The sequence below is a fragment of the Corella eumyota genome, chromosome 2, assembly GCF_963082875.1.
Source record: "Corella eumyota chromosome 2, kaCorEumy4.1, whole genome shotgun sequence".
Taxonomy (NCBI): domain Eukaryota; kingdom Metazoa; phylum Chordata; class Ascidiacea; order Phlebobranchia; family Corellidae; genus Corella; species Corella eumyota.
This window is the reverse complement of record NC_137491.1, coordinates 8,136,073-8,147,526: the sequence shown is the minus strand read 5'-3', so window position 1 is coordinate 8,147,526 and position 11,454 is coordinate 8,136,073. Positions and strand designations below refer to the sequence as shown.

Below are 11,454 nucleotides of genomic sequence, written 5' to 3'. Positions count from 1 at the left end.
AAACCTTCACTGGATGGTGTAAGAGAGCACTTGTTGTAAGATGCTTAAAATGATCACATGACTAAATATTAACTACGTTGTTGTCATGCAATAAAATCATCAACTTGTAAATTTTGACTTTCTTGAACAAATAATCTATATAACTAAGTATACGATTATTTCAAACTAACAAAGTAAACAACAGGATCATCTAACACAACTGAAACTGACTCACTTTATTGAACCGAAGTAAATACAAGATTTTAATACCAATTTTTTTGAAAAAATCTAAATTTTAAGCTGAAAAAAGCATTCTAAAAAATAATCAATCACTAATTACGAAAGCGGGAATAAAATCAAAACAAATAAATACACATATGCTGTTTTTATTCAGGATATCCTAAATGTTTGTTATATAATACAAACAAATGCATTTTGTAACTAAAAAGCAGTTTTTAGACCTAACCCCAGCCATAAACAGGTCTTTTAAAACTACTTATAAAACACTATCCATAATAAAGTAATTGCGCCTAACATTACAGCTAAAAAATGGGCGTAAATTATAGTAGTAATAAAATACGTTACACTTCTCTTTATAATAAAAAAATACCCAATTAACTAAATACAAAATAAAACATGTAATTGTTTATATTATGAGCAACCATATAAGACTGTGTTAATAAATTCACGATTTTAGATTGCTACTGACAGCATATCACGCAACATGACATAGAGCATGCTGCTACTGACATGACCATTTAATGCCAATCTCAGATAAAATATCACGCAGGTCTATCCTAGCAAAAATCAATTTTTGTAAGTAATAAAAAGAGTGGCAAATCATTTTTATTGCATACTTAAAAGGAATTTAATAATTGTGCTACTTACAGACCTTCCTTAATCTTACTCTTTGCAAAAACCATACATAACATTGCTAATTTTTCGTGTTTATCTCAATGTAATACGATGCTGCGTGCAATAGCACTGTTAAATATTAAATGGTATTAAATGTTCAAAAATAAGTATAAAATATTTGCTTTGTGGTTTTAACCGCACATTTACCAATAAATAATGTTTAAATTACGAAAATTTTAATTAAAGTAAAATGATATAAGAGTGTCTATAGATATTTATAATGATAAGGTAATAACCAGAAATGCATTAACTGTCTACGGTAAACCCAATAATCTAAAAGCAAACAACAAAAAATACTATTTACTTGGGTTAAGTGTAGTAAAGCAATTCGTGCAACTATCGTTATTCGACAATCCTCAAATCTTATAAATTAATTTACTAGAAATGCATTTTGTTAAACCGAACAGTATATTACATAATACAAAAAACAAAATCTTACAAAAATGCCATATTTCATTACATAGCAACTTCAATGCTATAAGCCTACGATTTACCTAAGCTAATCTTAGTTTTTATATTGCTGTCAACGATGTGTAACAACTGTTTAATGAACTATTAGTTTGCAATTAAACCTGTTTTATCGTCAGTTTATGCTCGGTAAACAAATTAATCAAATCGCATTTTTAACAAATATATTTAAAGTTCATGAAATGTCAATTCACTGAAAGGCGCCCGATTATTACTGGGCGATGTTTTTATTGGTTTGCATTTTTTAAAACATCGTTACATAACCTTTAAAAAGTACCATTTAACCCAAATGAAATTGAAAAATACTATCATTATTAAGTATTATGTTTTTCTGAATCAAAGTATTGCTTGTTAGTTTAAATGAACTGCAAATTGTTTTGCACTTTATTTGCCAAACGAACATACTAATACACCGATAAAAATACTACATAAAATAACATCAAAATGTTATCTAACAACTTTGAAATTCCAAGAACTGGTAATTACCTACAATTTAAAGAAAACAGGCAGTCTAGCATGTCTACGAAATCCTACAAAGGTTGTTGCAAAACTTTAAATGTTGAAGTAAACATTTTTTTACAGCATTCGATTTTAAATAAAATAGTTAACAAAAAGTTAGATATATAGAAAAGTATTCTAAACTACATTTTAAACATTTAAATTAAAATAAATATCACTTTCCCTAAGGAATCTAATTTATTCCATTAACTAATGACACAACATAATTTTCCAAAAAACTTTATCGGTATTCACCTATTGACTACAAATATTATATTACAATTATAAAATCAAACATGTTGCCCCTTGTATCTGATATATCGAATTTCAATTCTCTATTAACATTTAAGGCTACATAAACTGATGGCAATACATAAAGTTTAGCATACAGCAAAACTATATTTAAGCGTATATTTTCAAGTGAAATTAAACACATGTTTTTCCATGTTATTCATATGTCATGGTTAGTTAATTATTGATTGCCATGTCACTTAGATTAGTTCTCGAATCTTGAGGGCATAAATAAACACATTTACCTGTGGGAAGACATAATTAAAGTCTACATTTGCCTAATTGCTAGTTATATTAATTTAACATTAAAGTTTTTAGTTTAAATGTATTTTTTAAACTCATACTTTAAAAATAATACTTTTTAAGTAAACAGTTGCTTGTGTGTATTTTGCAATTTATGACCTTTCTCTTCAGTCTTAACTTAGACTTAGAACCTTATAGTGTGGTTTAATTAGATGCATTGTTACGACTATTTCTATACCATGCAATAACACTTTGTTTAAATAAAGATGAGTTGGCTAAGTATATTTTTTTTAGAAAATTTTTTTTTGCTATTTTTAAATAATATTTTTTTTTTAATTGATGAACTAAAAACTCAACAAAAACTTTTATACATATTAGTATATTGCAAAACTAAACATTTAAACTAAAAATTAGAAATCACATAAACAATAAAATGTCATACATATTTCTGTTATTCATTAATCATTAACACCTTATATCGTATTGTAACGAAAGGTTGACAACTGTTTATTGGCATACAGCCTGTTTTCCAAATAATTTAGCTTGTGAGTAACTTATATACTCTATGAATTAATCTATGGTGTTTAAAAAAAGATATTGTTGCTTTCTTTAATTTTTGACAACCTAGCTTAACCTGACCTACAATATCTCATTTTATGTTTTCCTACCACTGTAAAAAAAAATTAAACGAAATTATCATTTATTACTGTCATACTGTTCTTAATCTTATTTACATAAGGACACTTTCGTTTTTTATTAATTTACTAGCAACACAGACATACTGACAGACAGAAATAGTTAACAGATTACCTTAAATTTATTTAATATAAAGTAAAAAAAATCTATAAATGTACTTGAGTATACAACCCTTTGGCAGATATTTACTAATATAAAATTGTCAGACAACTACAATAGCAAATAACTACGCCATAACAAACCAGAGTCTAAAAATTAAACTTATACAAAAATTCGACTCTCAAAAAAAGCGGAAGTAAAAAGCGGAGTACATGAACGAATTGCGGATTTTTTTTCGGAGAGCGGGATTCCTTCCCCAAAAAAACTGTTTAAACTTACTAAAGTTCCTAGCAAAAGTTTAGTGAAAGTACCTCCCAAAAAAACACGTTAGAAACTTATTAAACAAAAGTGTCGCAATATGATATTTTGCGCACCACAACCAGTGGTTTTTAGCATTCCAATCCTTTTACGCTGTTTGGTCGATTTTTCTTTAATTAAACAATTTAAATGTAGCAACCTGTTTTTTATTGTTATTTCTAAATTGCAATGTTTTCCCAGTAGGTTTTTTCAAAATAAATACCTTTGATTGTTATATAGCTCCAACACTTATTTATTTATTGAATAATTATACTCAGCCTTTTTGTTTTCAACTTTAAATCCCAACCAAGTCCTCTAATTTTACAAATTTGTTAAAACAATAAAATTTGTTTTGTTTGTTTAAAAAAATAAAATAATAACGTGTTAGCAAAGTGTTCAGAAAAAGGCAGCAAAACAAGTTAATATGTGATTAATTAACTAACCATTAAATGATTATTAAATTATCATTAATACATTTTAAGTATTTATTTTTTCAATCTTCATCGCTATCATCTACAATCATTCTTTTCCGTTTTTTTCCTCCAGAAGAAACCTCTTCGTCATCATCGCTAAAGGTTTTAAAATAAAAATAAAATATTAAAATACTCAATAAAAAACCATAAACCTCTTTATAAGTTTTAAAAAGAACATACCTAGCTTCAAAGGAAATATTCTTTATTTCACTATTGTAACTGTCTTTAATATCGCTGTAAAATTACATAAGCATTAAGCAATTTAACAAACTAATCAATTCAATAACAAATTTGTGTACGGTATTCTTATCAAAAGTTCTAAAATTTTTCACTTACCTAAAATTGTCTTCCTTGATAAAATTTTGATCCTTAGATTCCAAAGGTGCAAGTGGAGGATTACTATCTTCCTCATCAAATCTGAGATAATTTTAGAAATTATTTTGTTTCATAACATAATTGGTATATTAAATACAAGAGATTAACCTTACATGCTAATTTTCCTTCTTTTTTCTTTAGGTTGGTTTTCAATGTCACTATCACTAAAAAATTAAATTGTATTATAAATTAAACTTCATAACAAGTTATTCAAAAATCAATTTAGAAAATTCACATCCTTTTTAAACCTTTTATTTTCAGTAAAATGTTCCAATCTTTCTCTCTTGTTTGAGATGGTTGGAGTAAGTTGTTTAATGGCCTTCTTTAATTTATTCTCATTCATGTGAGCTGGAATTCTCCAAAACATCTCCTTTAAATTAATAAAACATTTAGTAATCTAACTGTATTACAAATACCATCTTTACATTAAAAGTTGTTAAACAAATAAAAAATTCAAAAGTCGAATTTTTTTTTTCAAAGTCAAAATTTTTTCAATTAACATAGTATCAAAATAATTTTCTTATTTATTTTTTTTAAATATTTATTTTTGATATTTAAACCTGTTCATTAGCTGGTGATTGTATACCAACAAGTTTTAGCAATTTTTTAAAGTTGCGATCATTCATTGCATTTTCTTGTTTATCATTGAATGGTACAAGTGGTATAGACTGGACTAAAATTTTTAAAAAATAGGTGTTTTAATTTATCTATTACGTTAGGTTATTAAAAGTGCAATTTTAACCACCATATAAACAAAAAAGCTCATTTATTTAAAATCTAACCAAATTTTTTATACACAAAAAGTTTTTTTTAGTATGTCTGATTTTTAAATATTACCTGCATCAGCACCAGCTTCATTTCTGTCCTCAACAGCATTTTGTAAATTTGTACAAATCCATTTAAGTTCTTCGCCCAAGTTATTATCCACACAAGACTGAAGCAATTGGCTATAAGATAACTCTACAAACAGTAAAATTAATCAATATTTAAAAATTCCTTATAACTCAATGTTTTTAATTAAAGTAGTTAAAAAAATATAAATAAAAATAAACACAGAAAATTAAAAAAATATATAGTTTATACTGTTTTTACTTTACAAAATCATTGTAAGTTTTGGTTTTAAATTAAAAAACAAACCATTCTTGTCCATATCTTCTATATCATCTTCTTCACTTTGTTGTTCATCCGAAGAATTCTCATCATCACTATCCTGTCCACCTTAAAGCAAAAGAAATATTAATTTTAAAACAACTTATAACCTTTAAGTTAAACAACCGATCTTTAAAATTAAATATTTGGTAAAGTAAATATATGAGTAATAAAAGTTGAACAATATTAATTATTTCATCAGTTTATGATAGTTACCAATATGAACTATCTCTTTTGTTGAGCTACTTCCAGGCTTCTTGGCGCGTTTTTTATGAAGTTGCTTACTGTTTTAATTTTAAAATTACCATTATTTTATTTAATTTTAGGTTCTGTTTTATTATAAATCAGTAAAATTAATAGTATACCGGTCCTGCACTAAGTCCAACATCAAAAGTTTTTCGACAACTTTATTTTTTGACTTTTTGTTGCTCATCATTTTTAGGATATTTCCAACTGGATCTAAAAATCAATGAAAAGATTAATTTTATATAAATTTATTTGCTGTATATATACAATTATTAAAAATATTCAATAAAAAAATTATTCTAATAATTAAATTTGGGAAAAAAAATCAATTTAACAAACCATCAGAATGACAAAATTCTTCAAAAAGTCTTTTTAGTTCGTCTACATCATCGTCCCTCCATATTGATGTTTTTGATCTAAAATAAGAACAACGATGGATACAACTGATCATTTGTATTAGTATACTTAAAAAAAAGTTTTAGGATATTTGCTTTTTGGATTTTACCCTTTTTGTTTTTTAAGAACTGCAACACTGTCCACCAATCCCATTGCTACAAGCTGAGAACAAATCTGTTTACGAGTTCGACTCTCGTTTGTGATATCAGACAAAATATAATCAACAAGATCTAAAATAAAAATATAAAATTTACTTTATTTATAACAAACAATTACTAAACAAACACAAATAATTACTAAACAAGTAAACTACTAAACAAGTAAACTAAACAGATTACTATAAATACATTTTTTATTTTAATGTTGTTTTACCTCCCTCGCTGTCCTTATATTTGTCGTACAAATCTTGTAATTCTTCTTTTTCTCCATCACTCCAAATATTTTTCTTTTTCCTGAACAAATTTGCTTTAGTTGAAAAACAATAACAATTTCAAAGCATTGCACCAAAGGTATTATAAAACCCTATAATAAACAATTACCCTGTAATACTAGCAAATGATCCATAACCCTCTGTCATTTCATAAACATTTGCAGCTGACAGCTTCCAAAACAACATTTCCAAAAACACAACAGGATTTCTTTGTGAAACTTCATGAAATTTGGACATTAACCAGAATCCAAAATTATTGAGTTCTTTAAAAGTTGTTTTCGCCTGTGGTGAACTAAATATCTAAAAAAATTTATATTTAAAAAAAAAAGTAATTTTACATTTTCAAACAATGTTTTAAGATGACCATGCAAGTTCTATAAACCAGTAGCTAAATAATATTAACTGTTTATTAACATTTAATTCCATTTGTTTTTTTAAACTAAATTATCTACCTTTTGAAATACTCGAAAGAGAGATATCTGAAACAAAAGTCCGTACATCTTACAAGTGAATCCAACTCTGTGTAACATCTTAGCAGCACAGTGATTTACCAATGGAATGTTTGTTTCAAAGGTTTGAAGGATTTTGACATATGGATACATTATCTTTGAATCACCAAATCTTAATCAAATAAAGTAGCTTATTAAAAAATACAAATGCCAATTTTTAAACAAGTTTTTATTTAAATTTTAGTTTTTCATAACTAAAGGAACAAAAATTGTTTAATTGATTAAAAAAACTATTTAAATTTACTTTTTAAGAAACTCGTCAAAACTGAACTCCATCTCCGATGTTCTAGAAGCAATAATTTGTTCTTCCTCATCTATCTCTTCTTCTTCATCTTCCTGCTCATCCTCATTATTTTGTGAAGGTCCTTCTAATTCCCCACCATCTAAAAAAACATTAATAAATAAACAAAAAAATAATGTGATAATATCTTTTCAATAATTACTCAAAGATTATTGTAAAAGTTTTATTTTATTTGGTATGCTACTTGTAAGGTCAGATAGAATAATTTCTTGAAGTAGATCAACTTCTTGTTCAGGAGTTGAATCATTTGCTCCAAACAAATTCATCTCTGGCCAAACGACCCTGTTACAAAAGATTTTAAAGATAAAAATAAATGAAAAAAAGATCATAAAATTTTTTTAAAAATATTAAAATTACCGTGCATAACAAAACAATGAGGAATATTTTTGTACAAACCTAAAATTGTCAAAAATAATTAAACTAGTTATCAAAATTACCGAGCAGTGCGCATGATTTTAACTGCATCTTGATGCTGAAATTCCAACAAATTTTGTTGAATTTTAAGCAAAGTTCTTCTTTGTTGCTCATTTTCGGGGATATCAGAAGTTGGATCAAAAACATCATTGGTTGAAGTATCAACTTGGTTCTAAGATTATTTAAAATTTAAAAAATATAAATGTTATTTTTAATCTATTTTTTAAAGAATAATTTCGTTGCCATGACATTTCATATTTTGTATACTATAAAATATATTAATTTAAAAAACAAACTATTTTATTGCATTATGTTCGATTTTTCTATGAATGTTACAAAAACATACCTGTAGAGATTGTTTAACTAATGGTTCAACTTCGTTCCACTTTGCTAATTTTTCGTCAGAAGTTAAAGTATTTTCTTCTTCTTCTTTCTTTTTCTTCTTCTTCAACTTTTTTCTTTTCGCTTTTGTTTTCTTTTGAACCACTACTGATTTATTCCTGTAAAATACAATGCATAAGTATATAATTTTTAGTTGAAAATTACAAAAATTTACTACAACAAATTAACTGTTTTTATTGCATATTTTTACTTACTTGCAAAAGTTTTCAAAAAGTTTCAGAAACAAATGAGTTGTTAAAATTAAATCTTTCAAAAACTCAGGAGTTTGTTTTCTCTCATCATATTTTCTCAACAGAGTTAAAAATATTTCACGATATTCAACAACATAAAACACGTTACCTAAAAAATAAATAAAGAATCTTTGTAAATATAAATATACCCATGCCATATATAAGCAAAATAATAAACTAAATAATAAAAAATATTACAAGAGCAATTCCCATTTAACCTATTCTAGTAAAAATAGTCAATATTGTAAAAGGTGATATACTTTATTACTAATATTTTAAATTTACTTTTCTTACTTTGTAAAACTTTTGCACTTTCCTTTAGAGCTGGATCTCTTGAAGTATCCATTGTGTAAATTGTCATCAAAAACTCGTGATAACACTTAAGAGCTGAGTGCATTCTGATAACAAACAAAAAATAAGTTAATATTAAGCTTAACCATTTAACTTAAAATAAAAAAACTTCAATTTTTTATACTTAATAATCTATTTTGAATAATTTGTTTACCTTTTTCCCCAAGTTTTTGATTCCAATTTATCGTTTGTCATCATCTCAAAACAATTAATTAAATGAGTGTCAATAAAATGTAAGGTGGACAGTTGTATTGTTTCAGAAACAAGTTCTATTCGAAAGTTGCAGTTTCTAAAAAAGACAATTTAATAAAAAAAAGGCACATACCAAACATATATTAAAGTTTTTTTGTTAATTTACACATGAAGTAATGTCTAATATTTCCAAAATTTTATGTAAATTAAAAACCTGTTAAACTCCAAGAAAAAGCTCATGGCTCCGAAGTAATAAGTTTCATCGTGGTCTTGTGCTTTTTCTCTTGAGAGTCGATCCTTGACAGTTCGTTGTAGAGTGTTGTAACTACTTTCAAGAAAGTTAACACAAAACTCCTTCAACATTTTGCGTGTTGCCAGTGGTGACATTCTGCAAAAATTTATAATTAGTTAACCAAAAATAAAATTTAAAAATAAATTAATTTTTAAAACAAATTATTTGGTGTAAAATGAAATCCAGCAACACTAATTTTTACTAATTGATTAAATTTCTTACTTGGTAATCAAATTTTACTAATTGATCAAAATTTTTAATTAATTGAATTTTACTATATAATTGATTCAGTTTTACTTTTGCTTAGCTTCCTCAACCATTGCCCTTCTATTTCTCGCCTTCTTAAGTTTGGCTTTTCCCATATCAAAATGAACATGATCGCATTTTCTCACTGCATGATGGAGTATAACATCTTTGTTGTCCGATAAAGCTTTCGTTCCTCTTGACACAAATGTGCCACCAAATCTGGAATGCCTAGTCATAAAATATAAAAAGTTATAAAATTTATAGTTTAATAATTAAAAGCATCAGTTTGCAAACATAAAACAATTTTCCAAGTGCCTTGTTTAATTACAAATATAACAACTTTTTAGGTATATACATTAAGATTAAATTTAAAAAAATTTGAAATAAAAACAATTACCATGGATTCATTTTTGCTCTTGATAAATATTTTTTACTATTTTCAATTTTCCTTAACTCCAATAACTCATCTCCTTCCTTTTTTCTTTCAACTTCTGTTTTTAATGTTCCAGTTTTTGCCAATTTTTCAGCTTTCTAAAACAAGGTTTTTACCAATGATTTTTTTCTATTTCATAAAGACCAAAATATAACTTAATGTAATGCAAAATTAATTTTTTTTTTTTAATAGGCCTTATACAATATTACAATAAACTTAACAATAAATTATATAACTCCCCTTAATACAATCTTATAGTAAATTTAACAATAGTATAAAAATTATGTAACCTGCTCTTTAAACATAAGACAGACAATCTCGATAATATGAAGACTTAGTTCCTGTTCAGAATGAGAGCTACTCATAAACAATAAGATTGAATCTATACCAGCGTCATGCAGTTTCCTAAAAATCAAATTTTATTTAGGAGAAGGGTGAAGATTAAAAATGTCAATGAAAATTTAAAAGTTCAAATTTTTCTCTAACTAACCAAAGTAGTTTATCATGAGTTGACATATCACTTTCAGTTTTTTCTTCATCATCAGGTGTTGGAGGAGTGTGAAGAAGATTGCGAATGAAAACTAGAATCCTCTCCACCATCAGGCCATCCTCTGGCATCCTGTCTTCCCAAGGGGTCTCCAGAACATCGTAAACTTTTTGAGCAATCACTTTCCATAACTCGATGTTGTTTGAAAGCTCCTAGTATGACATACATATAAAATCTTAAAAATACAATGAACCTAAAACTTAAATAAATTAGAAATCTATGAATATTGTTGTTTTAAATATAATAAAAAGCTTTTGTTTAAATTAATTTGTCTCTAAAAAATCAGACCACAAAAAAATTTAAAATTCAATAACTATTTAAAGTTATAACAACACAAAAAACTGAATACCTCTTTATAAGCTTGGTTGTGCAACAAAACATCAAGAAAATGATGATTCATGATGATGTCTTTAGGAATTTGTCCATTAAAACAAAGCAGTGCAGGTTGGGTTAGATTCACCACCAGTCTAAAGTGTATTATCTAATTATTTTTTTGTGATTTTATAAACTATAATAGAATTTAAAAAGTAATCTAGGCAAATGCAAAATAACTGTCATGTTAAATCAATAAACTAAAATCAGTTATATATGATACATCCAAAATGATTTTTAAGACATTGCATACCTTAGCACAGTTTGAAAAAGTTGTTTATCCGAGTCATATTGGGTAAGTAAAGGAATGAGATCATTTTGCATAACTTTGGCAGAACCCAATTGGATTCGTATACTTCTTGTGCTGTCCTCATTTAATAAATACTTGATTAAAAACTTTACACTGTCTAAAAAAAATAATAGAATTTTTTGTAAGTTTTTGTAAATAAACTTTTATTCACCATATTCTTTTAACATTTTTTACCAACACAATCTTCTTCTTTGAAGTATTTAGTGTCCTCCAAATATCCAAGAGAACTGCAAGTTGCTAATAACTCAGAATTCATTTTAAATATTTATCCCTATGGTAAACCTTAACAACTTGTTTAAT

At 26.2% G+C, this 11,454-nt stretch overlaps 1 protein-coding gene across 1 annotated transcript; it reads right to left on the bottom strand.

Moving 5' to 3' along the window:
• Window positions 1-3,720: 3,720 nt before the first annotated feature.
• LOC145741210 (protein timeless homolog) lies at window positions 3,721-11,454 on the bottom strand. Its single transcript, XM_082558756.1, has 30 exons — window positions 11,329-11,454; window positions 11,098-11,251; window positions 10,822-10,939; window positions 10,416-10,624; window positions 10,216-10,330; window positions 9,890-10,023; window positions 9,544-9,720; window positions 9,169-9,342; window positions 8,917-9,051; window positions 8,706-8,809; window positions 8,376-8,520; window positions 8,126-8,279; window positions 7,803-7,951; window positions 7,550-7,647; window positions 7,309-7,447; window positions 7,008-7,176; window positions 6,665-6,855; window positions 6,498-6,577; window positions 6,235-6,355; window positions 6,069-6,145; window positions 5,849-5,942; window positions 5,700-5,767; window positions 5,472-5,552; window positions 5,172-5,294; window positions 4,895-5,007; window positions 4,583-4,704; window positions 4,448-4,498; window positions 4,296-4,376; window positions 4,140-4,193; window positions 3,721-4,055 (listed from the first exon to the last, which is right to left on the bottom strand). Exons 1-30 carry the CDS (start codon window positions 11,408-11,410, stop codon window positions 3,980-3,982), a joined length of 3,588 nt encoding a protein of 1,195 aa, XP_082414882.1. The 5' UTR covers window positions 11,411-11,454; the 3' UTR covers window positions 3,721-3,979.

Coding starts and splice junctions, on each gene's coding strand:
- LOC145741210 (XM_082558756.1), bottom strand. CDS start 11,410: ATGAATTCTGAGTTATTAGCAACTTGCAGTTCTCTTGGATATTTGGAG. Junction 10,331..10,415: donor ACTCATGATAAACTACTTTG/GTTAGTTAGAGA, acceptor TTTGATTTTTAG/GAAACTGCATGACGCTGGTA. Junction 6,856..7,007: donor TCTTTCGAGTATTTCAAAAG/GTAGATAATTTA, acceptor AAATTTTTTTAG/ATATTTAGTTCACCACAGGC.